The 21,147-nt window shown below is 38.0% G+C and overlaps 1 protein-coding gene across 1 annotated transcript in view; it reads right to left on the reverse strand.

The window, feature by feature from the left end:
• CAMK1D (calcium/calmodulin dependent protein kinase ID) overlaps positions 1-21,147 on the reverse strand; it is a 484,315-nt gene that overhangs the window by 51,320 nt on the left and 411,848 nt on the right. Inside the window, exon 6 of the mRNA XM_044677707.1 lies at positions 589-664. Coding sequence (XP_044533642.1) covers positions 589-664 — 76 coding nt within the window. The remainder of the gene's footprint in view (positions 1-588; positions 665-21,147) is intronic.

Genomic DNA, 21,147 nt, shown 5'->3' on the forward strand with positions numbered 1-21,147 from the left:
TGACTCTTTGAGATCCCATTTGGGATTTTCTTGGCAAAAATACTGGAGTATTTTGCCATTTCTTTCTCCAGACCATTTTACATTTGAGGAAATGGAGCTGAACAGGATAAGTGACTTGTCCAGTCACACAGCTGGTAAGTGTCTGAAGCCAGATTTGAACTGAAGAAGATGAATCTTCCTGATTTCAGACCAAGCACTCTATACACTGCACCGCCTAGCTGCCTTCTCATTGAGCCCAACCTACCTTATTATAGATAAGGAAAATAGCTCCGAAGTTTTACAGCCAGTAAGTGTCTGAGATGGGATTCAATCTAGACAGTCTTCCCAATGCCAAATGTAGCTCAATACACCATATCATATAGCTTCTCATGTAGCATGTTGATTATTAATTTAAAAAAAGAACATTGATACTATAGGTTATACTCAGGTTTTATACCAATTAGATTTGAGGGGCAAATATGGCCTCTGGGCAAAATGATAACACAATAAGGGCAATCAGTAAACTAAATTTTCTATTTTTAGCAAAATTCTTACTAATTTTTCCATAATATCTTTTCACAGACACTAGTATAGTATGGAAATACTTACAATATATAGGCAATCACGCCGATGGACCAGCAGTCAACTGCTTTACTATAAGGTTTCTGTGCAAGGACTTCTGGAGCTGTTGAAAAGAGAAAAGAAAAACAAAAATCACTGAGTAGTCAAAATTAGAAGTGCAAGGTAAGGATTTTTCAATTTGCTGTTGCCTGATCAGAAAGCTCTATTGGTTAGAAAATGGGCTGGCAGGGATGGGTAGAGCCATTTGTTACTTGTCCTTACCAGAAGGAGGAATAAAAGAGTAGGGTCCTTTGGTAGTGGAGTTTCATTAATCAAAGGAATCAATCAAGAAGGATTTCCTGAGCTGGGCATCTCCTGTGTGCCTAGAACAATACTCATGGTGAGGATGAGAATTAGAAGGTAGCTCCTCAGTGCCAGGGCTGATGCTTACTATTTCATGGTAAGAACATCACTTTGATCCATTTTGAGTTGTCATCACTCCTCCCTCAGGTCTTTTCTAAGGTCTCAAATAGGTCATCTGACCCATTGGATTTCCTTTTTTTTTTTTTTTTCACTCCAAAGTCGGGAAAATGCAATCAATCTAATCTTACTCCTTTGTCTTCTTCAAGAAGGGCCATTCAGTGCATGGAATTTGAAGGTTTATCATATGCTCTTATTATCTCATTCCCTTCCCTTCACTTTGCTGCTATAATCCAGAGCACTAAAAGCAAGTCTAAATTACCCGTCAACTTCCCCTCTTCCAGTACTCCACTCAGATCCGAATCTTTCTTGATTATGGAATTTCTGACCAATGACAACCAACAACTTGTTAGCTATTGTGGGTAAGGCAATGACTTAGATATTGAGTGGGATATAATGTTGAGATAAAAGACACAGTCTCTGCCCTCAAGTAACAGTCTAGTAGTGGGATGCCATCAATTCAGATAGCTAAAATATAATATAAAATATAATACTACATAATAAGTGCATCGAAGAGTTAAAAATAAAGGACTTTAGAAGTCTAAAGGGAAAGATCAATAAAATGTAGTTTTTTTGACGTTCACCTCTACATGGCCTTGCACATATTAGGCATGTAATAAATGATTTTTCAATTAGATTGAAAGAAAGATCCTTTCTGATCAGAGGAATCAGGAAAGACTTCTTGAAGCATGTAGCATTTGAAATGGACTTCAAAGAATATTTAATTCATTACAGGAGAGGGAAGGAGGGCACTCCAGCCAAAGGGCACAGTGTAGGCAAAAGCAGAGTGTTCTGAGAGATAGGACAGAGAATCCCTGATGCATGGTGTCCTAGTTCATTTTTAATATGAAAACTCCAGGAAAACGTAAAACCCTTTCCTATATTCCTGCAGGAATGACCATTTCTCAAACCTCAAAAGGAGGGGGGGGGCAGTCTTGTCCCTTTGCAGTAGCCACAAGAAAAGTGTTTGGTTTTTTTTTTTCATTCTTTGATACATAAATGTTCTCTAGGGCATCTCAATGTGGAGCTAAAAATGTTTTCTGATAATGGGGAAAAAAAGAAGGAAGTGCAATGTACAAATGCAAATCTCACTTAAGGAAACTGGTTTATGGGAACACATTTAGAAGTGACAGGCACCTCAGAATTGACATAGTCCAATTCTCCCCTCTTCCCCTCACCTTCTGACATTTTTTTGGATGAGGAAACTGAACCAGAGAGGGTTAGTGAGCTTTTAAAACAAGAAGTAAATTAGCCATGTATGTCTCCTTAATGAAGTAAATGTAAAGAGAACTAGAACCCTTAAGTCTTGATTACCTGCAAAAGGAGTGGGGTGGGGGGGAAGGCAGGATGTCCTCCTGAATAAGTGAGAATTGGCTGTACTCTACCAGAAACAGGCACTAGGTAGTACAGTGGATAGAGTTGGAGATCCTGGAGTCAGGAAGAACTGAGTTCAAATCCAGTCTAAGACACTTCCTAGGTGCTACCCTGGGCAATGGTTTTCACTTCTATCTTCCTAAGTTTTCTCATCTATAAAATGGACTACCACATCTACCTCCTGGGGTTGATGGGAGGGTCAAGTGAGATAATATTTATAGAGCACCTAGCATAATTTCTAGCACAAAATAGACACTTTAGAAATGCTTATTCTCCCATTTCCCCCTGTACTAGAACTCCATTTTATTATGCCTGCTGACAACATGGTTTCTAGATCTTTCTTGGAGTCAGGAAAGCCACATGTGTTCAAATCCTGCTCTGACTCCTCAGTGTTCTAAGTAGTTCTTTAAGACGGCTCTTCATAACCTGTGTTATGTCACTGACAGTCTGGTGATACCTATGGTTCCCTATACAGAATGTTGTTTTTAAATGCAGAACATAAGATATATAGAATTGCAAAGGAAACTGATGATTTTCAAATAGTTGTCAAAATGTTTCAAAAAAACAAATTCATGGGCTCCAGGTTAAGGGCTAGTCCTTTAAAAATCATATGTTGCAGGGGTAGCTGGATAGCTCAGTGGATTGAGAGCTAAGCCTAGAGACAGGAGGTCCTAGGTTCAAATCCGGCCTCAGACACTTCCCAGCTGTGTGACCCTGAGCAAGTCACTTGACCCCCATTGCCCACCCTTACCACTCTTCCACCAAGGAACCAATACACAGAAGTTAAGGGTTAAAAAAAAAATCATATGCTGCAGAGCAGATGCTAATCTGTCTTGAGAGAGGGAATTTCTTCACTGGGAATTCCCTAAACCAATGAAATCATATGTCTATTCTCTCTCTCCAAATAAACTTGGAGGAATGAGGCATTAGATCTGAGATCTAATAAGTTTCTCTCTGATTTAGGATTCATGGTATCCTGTATCTCAGTGCTCCAACCCAGCAGGCCATATAAACATGCAGACAGATGGTGCTGGAAGTGGGGATTGCATTTACATAAGAATTGGCTTAACTCTCTAGTGGGACACACATCCCTGATCCTATCTGTGGGGCAGATTGGAAAATTCAAATGTCTGTCAAGCAAGCTTATCAAACTGAAGCTCCATCAGGCTTTACCTCCCAGAGGAGATGACTTCAGAAAGCCTGGAACACACTCACTGAGAGGAGCGAATAAACCACTAAGTTGAAAATCCCAGTTCCATGTCAAAAAAGAACTTTTGGGTTGTTTGATACAACAAAGCAAAGAATGGCTCAAATGCTTGGTGAGCATTTCGATAGAGAAGCACTGGGTGCTTTAGCTGAAGATTTAGAGAAGGAAATCACATTAGCCATGTGCATGAGGGAAGACATCTGGGAAAAGATGAAAACAGCTGTCATAAGATTCCTTGAACACTGACTTGTGGTCCAAGGGAGGCGCTGGGGTCTTGTCAAGGCCATAGAGGGGAAAGGCTCAGTTTCTCCTCGATAGAAAGCTTGCTTCATTTTTCCTAGCAATAACCAGTAATCCATCACCATTTCATTACCAAACATTTTGACAAAAATTGTCTACTGGAGATGCCTTCACTTCCTCATCATCCACTCTGTCAACTTCCTTGCTATCTTTCTGTTGCCTCAACTCTTGAACTGTGGGCTCCACAGGTCATCAATGGCCTTCTTATTGATGCAGGACCCTAGGTTTACCTCGTACCCCCACGTTATAGCAGTATTTTAGGCCAAACTGTAAGCAGGAAAATTCCTTTGCTTCCTTGCATTCTTGTTAAGGCTAAAGAGAGGGTAACTCTGGAACTTCAAAGACTAATGATAAGAAAGACCCTTGAGAGAATTATCCTTCTAGATCCATACTAGATTCTCCCCTAGGTTTTGAGATGGACACAGAGATACAGCTCCAGGCTATGCTTTGATACCATGGAGTTGTACCTAAGACATCTCTTTGTCCCCTTTGTCTTCAGGACATAAGACATGGCTCTGATCCCTGTCAAGTGACCACTCACCCCCCACCCGCCCACCCCCTCACACACACTTGTGCCTGAGTTAATACCCTCTTCAAGTCATGTATCACCTGCTGTAAAGAGTATAAAAACCTCAGAGTTGATCCCTTTGGGGAGGTGGCGTTTCCATCTACGCTGTCCTCCCTGCCAAATTCAACATGAATTCCAAATTAATAAATTTCTCTTTTTATTTCTAAGTGAAGCTATGGAGTCTTGCATTATTGCAAAGGGTACCCATCTGGAACCTCAGGGGCTCACCTCAAACTCCCCACAACATTACCACTAAACCTAATTAGTCTTCATCCTTCCAGAACCTTCTGTAATGAAGCTTTTGTAACATTTAACACTGCTAATTACCTCTTCTTTTTGGATACTTTCTCTTCCTTGGCTTCCATGATATAACTCTCCTCTCATTCTCCTTCTGCCTATTTAACCGCTCCTTCTAGGTCTCTTCATCTTCTTCCCTACTGGAATGGGCATTCTACATGGCAATGTCTTCCTTTCTTTCCTCTTCTCTCTCCACACCTTCCAATGGAAATGGCTTCAATGATCATTTCCAGAAAGATAGAAAATCAAATCCATATATCCTATTCTTACATCTCTTCTGAATTCCAGATCCATAATTCCAACTGCCTATAAGCCATCATGCTTACATGTTTTCAAAAACCAAGATTATTATTTTCTCCCTCAACTTGATCCTCCTCCTAATTTCACTCTTTCTGTACTCACTCACCTATTTTCCCAGGTTGCTACTGTCATTCCTTAATTCTTCCTTCTCTCTCATCTCTCCTATCTAACTGGTTACCAATATCTATTGATTTTACTTGTGAAACATTTCTCAAAACTACTATTTTCTATAATTCTACTGTAATTATATTAGAAAAGGCATTCATTAACACTCTCTTTCATCCCTATTCTCCTGTACAGCAAGCCTTCTGGATTAAAAAATGTCCTAACCAATTTTCTCATCCCCATTCCACTTTCTATGAACTTTCCAATCATTTTTCAGTCACATCCAGAACTCTTCATAATTTCATTAGAGTTTTTCATGGTAAAGATTCTAGAGTGATTTGTCGTTTCCTTCCCCAACTCATTTGATGGATGAGAGAACTGAGATAAATTACTTAACCAGGGTCACACAGCCAGTAAGTTTCTGAGGTCATATTTGAACTCAGAAAGATAAATCTTCCTGACTCTTCCTGACTCAACATAGCACTCTACCCACTGGGCCACATGGCTGTCTCTTCCATGAGCTACCAGATGATTTTTTCTCATAGAAAGATCTAATAATATCACTCCTCTATTAAAATAAACAAACAAATAAATATCAATGGTTCCTTATTGCCAATTGAGAAAAATTCTGGCTTTCTAATACAGTCCAACACGGATTTCTTTTCTTTTCTATTCAGCCCTGCCAGGTACTCTACACCCATCAAATATGTCATTTGCTTCTATGACTTTTTTTACAAGTATCATAAGTTATTCTTGGTCAACCACTTCTAGCTAAATTAAATATGTTAATCTTGGAACTCATTTGCACACTTTTTGTTGGGGATAGAGTACTGGCAAGTCACTTAACCCTGTTTATCTCAGTTTCCTCAGCTGTAAATTGAGCTGGAGAAGAAAATGGCAATCCTCTCCAGTATCTTTTCCAAGAAAACCCCAATTGGGCAAAATTGGGAAAATAATACATTGTTGGTGAAGTTGTAAATTGCCGACCATTCTGGAAGGCAATTTGGAATTATGCCCAAAGGGCTTTAAAAATGCATGCCCCTTGATCCAGCAATACCACCACTAGTCTGTAGCCCAAAGAGATAAAAAAAAAAGTCTGTATAAAAATATTTATAGCTGCCCTTTTTGTGGTGGCAAAAAACTAGAAAATCAAGGATGACCCTGGCAATGGCTATAAGGAATGATGAACTGGGAAGACCTACATGAACTGATGAGGAGTGAAATGAGCAGAACCAGGAGAACTATAGTAACAGAAACTTTGTGGGATAGTCCAATGTAATTGACTTTGCTACTAAAAGCAATGGAATAATCCAGGACAATTTTGACATAGAGAGAAAGAAGTTATCCACATCAAGAGAAAGAACTGTGGGAGTAGAAATCCAGAAGAAAACTTGTGATTTATCACTTGTTTATATGGGTACATGATTTAGAGTTTTGTAATAGCTACTCTATTACAAAATGAGTAATATAGAAATAGGTTCTGAGTGATAATGCATGAATAATCCAGTAGAATTGCTTGTCAGTTCTGGGAGGGGAGGGAAAAGAGGAGGGAGAAAACACAAATCATGTAACCATGAAAAATATTTTTAAAAAATAAAATTAAAATTATATTAAAATAATAAGAAAAGAAAAAAGAAAACCCCAGTTGGGGTCAGAGAGAATCAGACATGACTGGAACTGATTGAACAAGAACAACAACAAAGTAATCAGAATTAGACCTAGGCCATTTAAAATTTTTGAAGATTTTAGCCATAAATAAAAAAATACATGAAAATCAAATGTCAGAAAAATGAGATATAATTTGAATTTTTGAATGAACACGTTTTAATACATTAAGGTATTGATGAAAAATCTAATTCTGAGACAGAATTGTATATAGCAAGTTTATTCAAATGTTCCAGTTTCATGGTGGTATGTTAACCTGCTAAATTGGAGGACCATTTTTGAGCTTGAGATCTAGGTCAAATGGTCTTCTTGTCCCTTTTGATTCCCTCTGCTCCTCATATTTGCTGTTTTAAATGTATTTGTTCATTTGTTTGACATGTTTCTCCCCCCACCTCACCCCCAGTTTTCTTGCTAAGCAGGTAGTATATCAGATAGAGTGTTGGGACTGGAGTTATGAAGACCTAAATTGTAGTAGCCTTACTAGTTGGATGAGGAAATTGAGGCAGACAGGATTAAGTGACTTGCCCAGGATCACATGGCTAATAAGTATCTAAGACCATATTTGGAACTCAAGCCTTCTTGATTCCAGGTCCAGTGTTCTGCCCACTGTATGTAAGTTGTTGGATGACTGGGTAAGCTGTTTACCCTTGCCTACTTCATTTCTCTCAACTATAAAATAGGGCTAATAATTGCACCTATTTCCCAGAGTTACCATGAGGATCAGATGAGAAAGCATTTAAGTTCAAAATAAATTCTTGCTTCCTGCCTTCATTATCCTTTAGAGTAGACCATCTTGTATCTTCTTTATTTAATATGATCTAGGCTTCTTGCTGGCATTTTTACTCTTGCCTTTACAACTCTTTCTCTACATCTATCCTCTATCTCTTCACTATACTATTAGAAGAAGAAAAGGCACTTCTTTTTTAAAGTAACTCTTCCACAACATGTTTAGTTAATCCCAATCTTGCCTGGCTACCAAAGGTTACTTATTGCCCTCTTTGGGCAAAATCTTCACTTCCCCATTAGAAATGTGCTCACTAATAGAGATGTCACCACCATAGATTGCCCTGCCTGGTCCATACGGCCATGTTTTGCTATCAACATCATCCATGCCATGAGAAGCTCTTGGCACAGACCAGGGGCAAATTGCAAATTAATTCATAGTTGTTTAATGCTCTATCTCTCCAACTAGACTGCAAAGTCATTGAAGATGATGACTGTCCTCTGATTATTTTGTTCCCCAGAGTCTAATACAAGGTTGAATATATAGGTAGTGTTAGATAAATGCTGGTGAAATAGATGAACAAAATCATCTCTATTAAGAATATGGAATTGGGAATAGGCAGGTAGGCTATATTTTGAGCTGAAAGGCTTGGGTTCAAATCCTGGTTTGGTTACTTACATGACCTTAGGAGTACTTTCTACCTCAAAATCTATGTTTTTTTTTCATCTTAGTTCAATTAACTTCTAAGTTATTTTTGTTCAGTTGTGTGACCCCACTTGGGTTTTTCTTGGCAAAGATACTGGAGTGGTTTGCCATTTCCTTCTCCAGCTTATTTTACAGATGAGGAAACTGAGGCAAACAAGGTTGAATGACTTGTCTAGGGTCACCAAGTATATGTATCTGGGGCCATATTTGCACTCAGCTTTTTCTGACTCCAGGCCCATGACTTTATCTACTGTGCCATCACACTGCCCTATTCTAAGCTGCTACCATCTCTTAATTTATGATTTTATGGCCATAGAGAAAATGTTTCTTTCTTTAACTGGACATGGGATAAGAGTCAAAAGGAACAACCCAGAGACTAGGCTGTAGAGCAACTACCAGCAGTGGTGGTGACCTTAGTTTGTGGATATAACTTTCTCCCAGTATCTCCTTCCTTTGCCCTAATCACTGTTTATACTCCCACTGGACCCTTCCTTGTTGCCCACTCTCCTCCAGGGGCTAAAATAAACATAAATGTCAACTTTCACTCTTTTAGTGTCAAAGAAATAGAAATATAGCACAAACTATGTATATTTATTAGAGGGAAGGAGCAATGTTTGACATGGGTCACAGGATGAAAAACTGCTGGCTTTCTTCTGAGCCAAAAGCGATGGCTTTTGGAAAAAGACGTATCTCCGACTATATCATAGGGAGAATCATATTTGTACTACCTGCCACACATTGAGGTAAGACTCAAATGAGATAATAACATGCTGTAAAACGGAAAGCATTATCAAAATGCTAGTCATTAGGACATCATCATTATTATTAGTGCAAGGAACAGAAAGAATACAAATGAGTCAGGAGGGATCTGCGTTTGAATTCTGCCACAGACATGTTGCCCCAGTTAGGACATTTTATCTTTTGCACTTCAATTTTTCAATCTGTAAGATGGGGATAATAGCATCTACAGGACCCAAATCAAAGATTTGCTCTAAGGATTAAATGAGATCATGTTTATATAATACCTTGCTGCTTTGCCAACCGTAGAGCTTTTTTTTAACCCTTTCCTTTCACCTTAGAATCAATACTAGGTATTGGTTTTAAGGCAGAAGAGTGGTAAGGGATAGGCAATGGGGGTTAAATGACTTGGCCAGGGTCACACAGGTAGGCAGTGTCTGGGCTAGATTTGAACCTAGGACCTACTGACCCTAGGACTGGCTCTCAATCCACTGAGTTACCTAGTTGCCTTAGAGCTTTTTTAAAAACAACAGCACTTATTGTCCCATGAATTCCCCTAAGTAAAGGTAAAGGGATCAAATAAATATGCTTCAAGATTTTCTATCACTAAGCACTAAGTTATACTTAGAATCCATAGGATGGTCTTCTAATTGTTAGTTGAGTTAGACTTCATGGCGCCATGTTTTGAAAGAGTCACAAAATAGCAAGTGACTTTAATACAAGGTGTCCCAATAGTCATAGTGCAGTTTTAAGGTATAAGAGCTAAACAAGCTTAAGCTTGAATACCTTAAAACTGCGCCGAGACTTCTGAGACACCATGTATAGAAAATCTCAGTAACAAAACACCTTACATCTGCCTTCCCCTATGACCCTCATAAAAACCCAAGAGGCAGTTAATCCAAATAATATCAAGAGGAAAGGATACTGGCCTAGGGGTACACGGCTTAATAAACCAGGTCTTGGAATACTGTTTTTCTCACTCCAAGATCATTACTCTTTCCCACACCTCCTAGTGCTTTCTCATAATCCTTACATGGTACTTGCTTGTCAATAAGGTTAATTTTGTTCCAAACTATTAGAATAATAGTCTCCAAACTAGAGAAATCATGTTATTGACAGCCAAACAGTATATTGGAACTCTACGCTGAACAGTGAAAGAGGAAAGATTCTTCCACTTTTTTGCTAACTTTATTTCAATTCTATCTGGAACGCTGGCACTGTAGACCATCGACTATGCTAATTATATTTCATATTGTCACACTCGTTAACCTCCAATCTGACCAATGGAAAATTCCACCTCATGGGAAAATTCTTCCATCAACCAAGTTAGTTCTGTACTCATTTGGTACAAATATAACTAGTTTAAGGAAAAACTTCAAGGATTTTTTTTTAATTTGAGGACTGTTTCATTTTATTTTTGAACCATTTAGGCAGAATATTTTCTTTACGGAGGAAGGGGTAAGAAAATGGCTTAATGAAGCATAGCTAAAAGCCTGGAAGACAGCTTGTCTTATTGCAGGGCGAGGGGAGGGTACTCATTTTTATGCATCCTTCTTAGTGTAGTAATTTTCCATTTATATAAAATGAAGAAGGAAACCTCTGTATGTACCTGCCTCTATCTCTGGGTCTTTGCCTTTTTTTGTTTGTTTGTCTTAGTCTCTGTCTCTGTCTCTGTCTCTGTCTCTGTCTCTGTCTCTGTCTCTCTCTCTCTCTCTCTCTCTCTCTCTCTCTCTCTTTCTCTTTCAGGAGGGGGTGCCGGCCAAACTCTTCCCTATGAGGCATAGGCAAAACTGAAGGAATCTGACCCTCTTATTAAGCTCAGATTCAAAGCTTTTTTTTTTTTTTACATATGCTGACTATTCATAGGATTAAAGAATTTCTGGGTTGGAAGGGGCTTCAAGTCCCATCTAGTATATATGAATGAGTGTGGTCTTTGCAACATTTCCAAAAGTTGATGCAGCTTTTCCTGGAAGACCTCTAGGAAGGGGAAATCCATTGTTTTCATCTGATACTTGAGGACAGCCCTAAATTAGGAAGTTATCCTCATAGCAAGCCTAAATCTGTCCCTTGACAATTTTTACTCATTGCTCCTGGTTCTGCGTTTAGGACCTCAATAAGCAGAATGACCCCTCCACATGAGAGACCATTAGCTATTTTATTATGAATATAGCATCCCTTCTACTTCATTTTTGTTTCCAGATTAAACATCCTCATTTCCTTCAGTTGTTTAATCATCTTGAAGCCATGAGACATCTTGGTTGTTCTTCTCTTGAGTACTCTCCAGTTATCAACATTTCTTTAAAAACACAGCACCAAGAGCTAAACATGATGCTTTAGATATAATCAGAACAAGATAAAGGCTATAAGAACTATCCCCTCTCTGATCCCAGATTGTACGTTTTTCTTAACACGGTCTCAGATTAATCAAAATGGAACCCGTATCACACTAATGATGTATATGGAGTTTGAAGTCCATTCAAACACCTACTTGGATCCTTTTCAAACAAATACTATGTGGGCCTTCCTTTCTTCCATCTTTCTTTTTATCTTCCATCTTCCATCTTAGATCCCTCTGGTAACTTGGTGGAATACCCCTCTTTAGAGGAACACTTTTAAATGCATAAAATACAATACATAGGCATACAAACAATACCAATTATCTTGAAATGCTGATATAAAAATATTTTTTAAAAAACACTTACCTTCAAACTTACAATTAATACTATGTATTAGTTCCAAGGCAGAGGAACACCAAGGGCTAGGCAATGGGGGTTCAGTGACTTGCCCAGGGTTACATAGGTAAGTGTATCAAAATATTTTTTAAAAGTTCATGGCCACTAGGTCAAGAATCTTTCTCCTAAGCAAAGTAACACTCTTTGGACAGGTATCATATAGTACTCCATTTCTATTATCTTATGGAAGACATATGCTTTATCTTTGGGCTTGTAGTAAAAGAAAATGTCATAAACATATAAAGGTCATTTTGATACCATTATATATCTATTTTGATCTAGGAAATCTCCCTACGTTTTCATATGCTTACTAGTAACCCTCAATCTCTTGAGGAAAAATTGCCTGATACCTTACTGGGCATCAGCTCTCCAAGTATCTTGTTGGTAATCATCAACAAGATCCCTGAAATGTCTGGAGAATTGACCCTAAACAGAACTGTGCTGCTTCAGTATCATTAACAGTTTTCCACAGAATGAAAATGTAAAGATAAGTAGAAAGGGCCAGAAGAGGAGCAAACATGAAAAGGAATGGCAGAAGAGGTGTTTTAGATGTTTAAAAACTTCTCCATTTTGAAAGCTCTGAAAGAACTACAGGGGCACCCCAAGGAAGCCAAGATAATGTTTATGAAGGTAAGGGATAGGAGAGGCAGACTTATATAGTCAATATAAGTAAGATGAAATTAGCACCTGCTTGGGGCACAGCTATTGCCGTAATCTAAGAGTGGGAAAAAAAGTAAATAAGGACTATGATTTTAAAGAAGAGGAAGACAGATGGGTAAGAGGAATCAATTTAGAATTTAATGTGTGGAGGTGGGTGTGAAGTGATTAAGTGAAATAGGAACTCATGCTCTTTACAGATCTGGTTTCAAAGGGGAGAAAAGTGAGGTAGTCCTGTGTGGGATGGATAGTACTTGGGCAGATATCTTTCCTAGAATTCAAGCCAGAAGGGAATTCAATATGTTATTTGGTTCATCTTCCTTTCACAAGGTTGGACTGAGTTCAAGTTAAGCTGGGATAGTCTTAACTCTTATTTTTCATACCCCTTTCTGCCTTCTCCCTCCACTATGTCTAGTTGAGAACTGGGGGTTGCCAATTCTACTTCTATGCTATGACATTTCTGCCATCCATCTCCTTCCCCTCCTCTCACATTGATGGCACCCTCTTTCAGGGTTCATCACCTTGTAGTGTCCTAGTGGGTCTCCTTGCTTCAAGTATTCTTCCTCTCTAATCCATTCTCCAAGCACTGATCCAGACCACTGTTCTAAGGCACAGTCTGGCTCATGTTACTCCCCTGCTTAAAATCTTTAGGAAGTCCCTCTTGTACCCTGAGTTAGGAAAACTCATCTTCATGAGTTCAAATCTGGTCTCAGATATTTACTAGTTGTATGACTCTGAGCAAGTCACTTAATCCTGTTTGTCTCAATTTCCTCACATGTAAAATGAACTGCAGAAGAAAATGGTAAACTATTCCAGTATCTCTGTTAAGAAAATCCCAAATGGGATCACAAAGAGTTAAACATGACCAAAAAATGACTGAGGAAAGTAGCACATTTAAGGCTCTCCACAATCTGACCCCACCCTTGCAGACTTATTTCCTCCTATTGTGTAGCCTACATTCTAGCCAATTTAAACTACTAGTTGTTCTCTGAGCTTAGTGCTGCATCTTCCTCTTCATTTGTTCACTAGTAGATATCCATGTGTATGTGGTATTCCACTATTGCAAGGTTCTTAGAATCTGGTTGGTTCATCATTTATTCAGATCCACTGTTCGTGGGCCCTAATTTTCCTGTGAAACCCTCAATACTGTTCAAAATTTAATTATGTAATATCATTTAAAGCCAAAAAGGTATTTACTTCCCAAAAAAGAGTGTAAGTTAAACAACAAGAGTTATTTGTGCAGAAAATACTTTCATCACCCCACATTACTTTCTTTTGATACCATTAGTGTTTATTTCTTTTCTCATTTTATTTTCCTCTTGCATTTTCTTTTTTCTCTGCTATTTGGGCTTTTCTGTATCCCATCAGCTCCTGCCTAGAAACTCTTTTGTAATCTTCCCTTTTCAGACCTTGTGTGCTGCTAAGATTATACATAATGTTCTGATACAAGAAGCACCTGAGCTTTTGGTATATGAATTCCAGAGGCTTTCTGTCTTAACAAGGGAGTGTCTCTAGGCCCCAAAGGATTGTCGAAACATGAAGATCCTTTATAGAAATCTCTTACACTAAACATATATTACTTTTCCTCTTTTCATTCTTGTTTAGTAGATTGTTGTGTCTGACTCTTCATGACCTCATTTGAGGTTTTCTTGGCAAAGATGCTGGAGAGGTTTGCCATTTACTTCTTCAGGAAATGACTTCTTAGTTGAAGAAGGATACTGTTAAGCTGAATGGTACACAGGATGGAAATCTGGATAGTAAAGAGGCTTGAATCCATACTATATGAAGGCTGGTTGAAGGAACTGGAGATTTGGGGCTGTTTTTAATCTGGTAAAGAGAAGACCAGGGTGATGTGGTAGCTGTTTTTAAGTATTAGAACTCTCCTATGGAGGAAGGATTAGACTTACTTTGTTTGGTCCCAGAAGACCCCATCAAAAGCAATCATTAGAAGTTGCAAAGAGATGAATTGAGGTTTGATGGTCACCTAACTGGTGTATGCTAGTGTTCCTCCTCACCCTGAAACTTTGCCCCAGGACTGCTACCTGGATCTGCATTTGGGCAATGCAACAAGAGTCTTGCACTTAGAGCCAGCAAAGAGACCTCTTTAATTTCCTTTCAAACAGCTGTCTAACCCCCTTTACTATCTGTGGCTGAGAGCTTGGGAAGTCTTGACTGCTGCTTTACCTATGCCCAGGGCCTATCGCCATGGTGAGGCCTGCTCTACTTCTTCCCTGATGCACTAGATCCATCACACCAGCCTTCTAAGTTGTTTTAGGTTGGAACATTGCTTCATGCTTTCTCTTTGTGAGTGTCCTGCTCCAGAATTCTTTCTGAGGCATTATATCTTAGTTTAGTGGAGGATAATTTGGTAGAGATCAGATGAGCCTTGTATCTTCTCCACCATATTGGCTTTGCCTTTTGAGATTGGTAAATATATTTGATAATTAAAGTTAATATATTCACAAGGTTATTTTGGTGAGAGTACTTTGTATTTAAGCTTTACTACACTACATAAATAAGAGTGATTTGGGGAAATTTGTTCCTAACACAGCTTCTTCTATATTAATTACCAACTTTCTGGAGAGAGATGGACTACTAAATCACCATCCTCTCCAATTCCACAATTGAATCTTTAAGATAGGTTTCTAGCACAGATGTGCCTTTTTCACATGGAGGACATATTTGTTTAGCTTGTAATAATGGAATCCTATTGATTTGTCCCATATCTTGGGATTTTTAGATAAAAAGCATCTTGAAAGTAAAGTTGATGATCTAATAAAGAGTTGTTCATGTAGAGTTTTGTAGGTGCAAAAACAATATCATTAAATCAACAATTGATAAGATTATTACATGGATCAGGTTTAGCCCCCTGTTCAATAATTTATTTAGTGATGCTTCAAAATTTCATTACCATCCATACCTCAGTTGCCTGAACATTTCACAACAGCATCTGGCTGCTTCATGGAGTTTAAAGGACAAATAAAAAGATTCTTCTTAGCTAGAAATTAAGGTATTAATTACCCTTTCAAACCTTCAAAGATTCATAATTCATTGGGGACAAGTACGTATTTCATTAATTCAGCTCATAACCTCTCTATGTTTCAGCAGACAGTCTTTAAGAGTTGATCATTACTCGGTGGCCAACTTTCTATTGAAAATTCAGACTGGTCTGGAGCTAAGGATGTTGGACATTAACATGCCAATAATAAAAGCTTTTATAGCTAGAACTTGTGCTCTGTTGACTTAGTTTAGGAGAGAGCCAAGAAGAACTTCTAAGCCAAAGTTCCTGGAGAAACTTCTATGATGAAGAATCAGAATAGGACTTGAGTGGAAGAGTACATTCTAATAACGTTTTTTTTTTTAAGTGTTGATCTAAAATGACCTACATGTATCCAATATTCTGAATACTCTTTCAGGATTATTCAGAGATACCGATTCTCAGGGCTGTCTTGAGCTCAGGCACAATCTTTTTTTTTTTTTTTTTTTCCCCTTTGGGGCCTTTTGGCTAAGTGAGAAGAACTATTGCACTCTTACTAATGGAGGTCTGTGAATGTATGTTGTTTGAGTCAGAAAATAGTATTGCTGGATAAAGTTACCAAAATGTGTTTTAAGAGAGGAGAAAAAAGGAGTCCTGGGAGTTGTTGAGGCAGGGAAAAGTAGGAGACGAAGATGACATTTCCTTGACCTTCTCACAGCAATACATAATTAATTCCCTTTTCAGAACTAAAAAATCAACCATAGGTATCAAAGGAAGCAAAATTCTGTTTTTGTGTTGAATGCAAGACTTCAGACAGAACCAGGGCAGAATTTGTTCTTAACAAGTAGGAGACTGTATTGTAAGACCTGACATTTATAGAAGGCATTCTAAGGTTTGAAAAACATTTTATATACATTTTATTATTTGAGCTAAAAGGAAAAGGGTGATATTGAGTATTTTTCCGTATGAATAAACATATGACAGTTTTGGTCAGGTTTTGTTTCTAGCAACAGAGGAATTTTCAATGTAGGCAGAAAGCAGCTCTCATTTCATGCATAAAAAATGTAAATGATATTGGATTTTTACCATAAACAGGGTGTTAGAATGGCACCATTTTGCATAGTTTCTTTGTGATGCTATCAGGGTTACTGGCAAAGAAAAAAATACTGGAATGAATGATATTTTCTTGTTTTTGGTTTGGCTGATAACTTAGAGCCACAGAAATTAAGAGGCATAGAAGACTCCTTAGATCACTGAGCTTTTCCTTCTCCTCGTACAGTTTTCTTCCCCCTATTTTTTGCAATGGTTCTTATTGCTACGGGAACTCATTTAAAGTGACATTTGGCTAAAGAGAACAGCCAAAGATCTTATTATACTCTTATTTCCTAGCAGCTGGCCCCCTGAATTTCTCCTATGGGCATGAAAGACATTGGCATGTTGAAGCACATAATCCTCGGCTGTCCTTTCTAGCACAAAGTAGTATAGCTCAAAACTCAAATACTCTGGAAGTTAAAATGTGACTGCAAGGTGAGAAGAAAGTAAGTAGGGAGGGGAGTAAGGTAAGGGGATAGTATTGAGTGGGAGCTGGGATGGCAACTAGTATTACAAAATGTGCCAGAGATGAAGACTATAGTGGGAAGGAAGAAACTGGATGTTTCTAATGAAAGGTTTTAGAACAATGTGTATCATGATTCTGCTACAGGGTTTTTCAAAGGTTCAGTTTCAAGGTTACATATATACTATTCCACTGTCCTACAAACTGACAGCAGCAAGACTATTACTTAGTAATAGTTACCAATTAATAATATATAACTACTTAGTAATAATAAGGCATTCCTTTCTTCTGAGGATTAAAGTCAAGATTAGCTACCTATAGTCTGAAGGCAAATTATAATAACTCTGAAGCTTTTGGAAAATTCTAGAGGAGGCAGCTCAGTGGCACAATGGATAAAGCACCAGGCCAGCTCTTTCTGCTCTTCTGTCTTAAAATTTAAATTAAGGCAGAAGGTAAGGGCTGTTTTTTTTAAAAAAGAAAATTCTAGAGAGAAAAAAATATTCAAGAAATGGTCCTCTATTTTTATCTCCTTTCCCCCCAACTCCTATGTCAAGCATAAACCTACCCATTCTGAGATCCACTGAAAGACCCTGAAATTTTGAAAATAATTTTTGAATGAATGAAAAATGAAGTGAAAATTTTGAAAAAGGATTTAGTAGAAATGGAGGAATCTAGTGAGCTGGTGGAGGTCCAAAGAGAATACAAAAGTTCACTTTTGAAGTTGAAAAGTTGAAAATAGATTTTACAACTATACCATATGCCGGGCATTTTTCCTGACACAGGGGGATACAAAGACAAATATAAAAGAATTCTTGATCTCCAGAGTTTACATTCTTTTGGAGGGAAGAAAGACAAGTATCTATAAAACTTATACAAAATGAGTACATTTTGAGGAGGAATACCTTCCAAAGGGTAACTTTGGGAGATTAGGAGTTAGAGGAATGAGAAAAAGCTTCATGTTGAAAGTGATGCTTGAAGAGTTAGAAAAAATTACAAGAACATGAATCATGTAACCATGGAAAAAATTTTTCTAAAAAATAAAAAAATGAAAATAAAAAAAAGAAAGTGATGCTTGAGCTAAGTCAAGGGATTCTAAGAGGAAGAGGTGAGTGTATTCAGTGGGAGAAACCAGAGAAAAGATATGGAGACAGGACCACAGGATCATATTTAGAGCTATTTTTTTAAAGAGGAGCAAATTGAGGCACAGAGTTTAAGTGACTTGGAAGGATCACACAGGTAGTTAGTATCTCAGGTGGGATTTGAACTCAGATCTTCCCACAAGATTAGTTTGTTTGTTTTTTTAATCCTTACCTTCTGTCTTAGAATCAATACTGTGTATTGATTTTAAGGCAGAAGAGTGGTAAGGGCGAGGCAATGGAGGTTAAGTGACTTGCCCAGGGTCACATAGGTAGGAAGTGTCTGAAACCAGATTTGAACTTAGGACCTCCCATCTCTAGGCCTGGCTCTCAATCCACCGAACAACCCAGCTGCCACCAAGACCAGTTTTTTTGTGTTTTTTTTTTTGGTTTTTTTTTTTTTTTGAGAAAGGGAACTATGGATGATAAGGCTGGAAAGGGAAGTGGGAACAGTTGGTAAAAAGTTTTGCAATGCAAAACTGGGTATTTGACATTTACATTTTCTTATAGAGACCACAAGAAGCCACAGTAGTTTATTAATGGTCAATGGAATTATAAGAAAATAAGTAGTATGTTCTTTGAGGCCAGGAATAGGCATCTTCATCTTTGTATCCCTAGTATCTAACATGATTTTCACTTGGTAATTGCTGGATTCAATGGAAAATATTAGGTAAAGCAAACTCATGAGAAAGGGCTTAGGTTCTTGAGATGATTTAATCTAGTAAAGAAAAGCAAAAGGTTACTAAAGAGTAACAAATTAATTTCAACCAATTTTTTAAAATTCTGTTTTGAGTGGAGACGGAGAACACTTGAATAAACTTTATGTGACTTAGATAAGTCACTTAATGTCTCTTGGGCTCCTTTTTCCCCCTTTCTTTTTTCTCCTTTAAGTGAAGTAGTTGGACTAGATGATCTCTGAAGCCCCTTAATGTCTGTAAGCTCATGAACTAAATACAGAAAACTAAAAATAACAAGTTCAGAAAAGGAGTAAAGGAAAATGCTTTTCCTGTTTGTCATTTGTTAATTTCTTTGTGTCAACTTTGTTTGGTGTTGTCTTTTCTGGGGGTTAGAATATTTCTCATTCTGTATGGTTTTTTTGTCATTGTTGTTGGTGGCCAAAGTGGGAATAATAGAAATTTAAAAACACCCTTGAGATTCTGCAATTAAATTCCTGAGGGAAGTTGTGGTAACTGAGATAGAGATAAGAAAGAGAGAAATCAGCTCTAAACACTTATGGATATTCACTTTCATTACAAAACATGCACAATGCAAAGCATGGCCATTTTCTAGGGGGAAAAACTTTTTTTTACTAGGCACATGATTCTAATAATGGATGATCATTCAGCAAGACAAAAACCCAGCAGTGTAAGTTATTCAGCTCAAGGTTAAATAGACAAAGTAGCCCTCATAATTCTTGTTTTTTCTCACTAAAAGTCTGTGATCCTGGAAATGTCCTGCAGATGAGAGCTGTCCCTTGAGGAAGGCAGTTTTTGTTATCTGGCATCTCCTTAAAGGTTTTGAGTTATAAAGCAATTTGATTTCTTTTCCTCAACCTAGAAGAACCAGATGGAGAATATGAAAATGTTCTTCACATATCAATGGCATCACTGAGAAGCAGTGGGGACAGATGATCAATCTGCTACCCAGCAGGGTGAACATTTCTCACCTTCCTTCTCAGTTACATGAACTTAAAACAGAAGCTTCTTGGTTGATGCCTTATTGTTTCTGCTCAGCGGCCTTTGGAGAACATGTCAAGACATTTTAATTAAGGCAGCTGAACAGAGAACACAAGAAGTTCCCACACTTGTTTCTTTGCTGTTACAGTCTCTTTAGAGGGTGTTTGTCTTAGGGGGATATTGTCTCATGTTATTAAATAGGACACCAAATATGTGTAAGTGTATTCAGTATGCGAATCAACAGAAAGAAAAGAAAATAGTTATTGGATGGAGAAATTACTTTTCCTTGCCCCCTCAACTACTTCTCTCACTTTTTCTTCTTTTAGTTTCCTATGTGAGTTTTCTATTCCAACCACAATGATGTTATGGAATCACAATTTTAGAGTTGGGTGAGACTAGAGGTCATCTAATCTAACCTCCACATGAAGCATGAATTATCTTTCAAACATCTCCAAGGAGTCATTTACCACCTATATGATGACATTCAGGGAACTTCAGTTCTCCAAAGGATGTTTTGCCACTGTACAAAGTTGCAAGTGAGACATTTTGCCTTTGTTCTGTCCTGGAAGAATGAGATGCAAGGAATTTCCTAAGACTGGGGGAAAAAGATGTTCTCGTTACTCTAGGATCAGAGCCCAGGAAGAAGAGAAGTAGGAATGCTTCTTAGAGCCAATCTGATACAGCCTTATGCTTTTTTCTCCAATGGAAAGAGAGTAAGACAGAAGATGCCAAAGCAGAACTGGAGACAGAAAGAAGATTTGGTTCTTTCATGCAGAAGAAAGAGACTGGAAGCAAGAAGACCAATCGTATTGCATCTTTTTTTCTGCCCAGGCCCCTCAACTAGATTGTAAACCCGTAAGAGTCAGAAATGGTAACCTAATACATTTTAAATCTAACCTCTCTCTCCTATAGTGCCATCCACATCATAAACACTCAACAAGTATTTGCTAAAAATAATGGATCTGCTTGCTACAAGTCTTTCCCACCTAGTCCAACCTTCTTTCAGGGGCCAAAATGATTTTCCTAAATTGAAAATCTGACCATTTCACTTCACTTCCTCTTCTCCTCAGCTGTACTCAGTAAATTTCAGTGCTTTCATATCACCTCCAGTATTAAATACAAAACATCTATTTCATAATCCAAGTCTTTCATAACTGCTCCCCCACCATCCAGGGTTCTTTTTTAAAATCTTACTTTCTGTTTTAGTATCAACTCCAAGAAAAAAAGGGTAAGGGTAGGCAAATGGGATTAAATGATTTGCCCAGGATTTCACAGCTAGGAAGCATCTGAGGTCAAATTTGACCCCAGGTCTTCCTGACACCAGGCCTTTCAGTCTATTCACTGTGCCCCTTAGCAGTCCCTCTGCTTCTGATCTTATTCTTAATTCTTATACTTTATTCTCCATTATATA

This window comes from Gracilinanus agilis, chromosome 5 (genome assembly GCF_016433145.1).
Source record: "Gracilinanus agilis isolate LMUSP501 chromosome 5, AgileGrace, whole genome shotgun sequence".
NCBI classification, from domain to species: Eukaryota; Metazoa; Chordata; class Mammalia; order Didelphimorphia; family Didelphidae; genus Gracilinanus; species Gracilinanus agilis.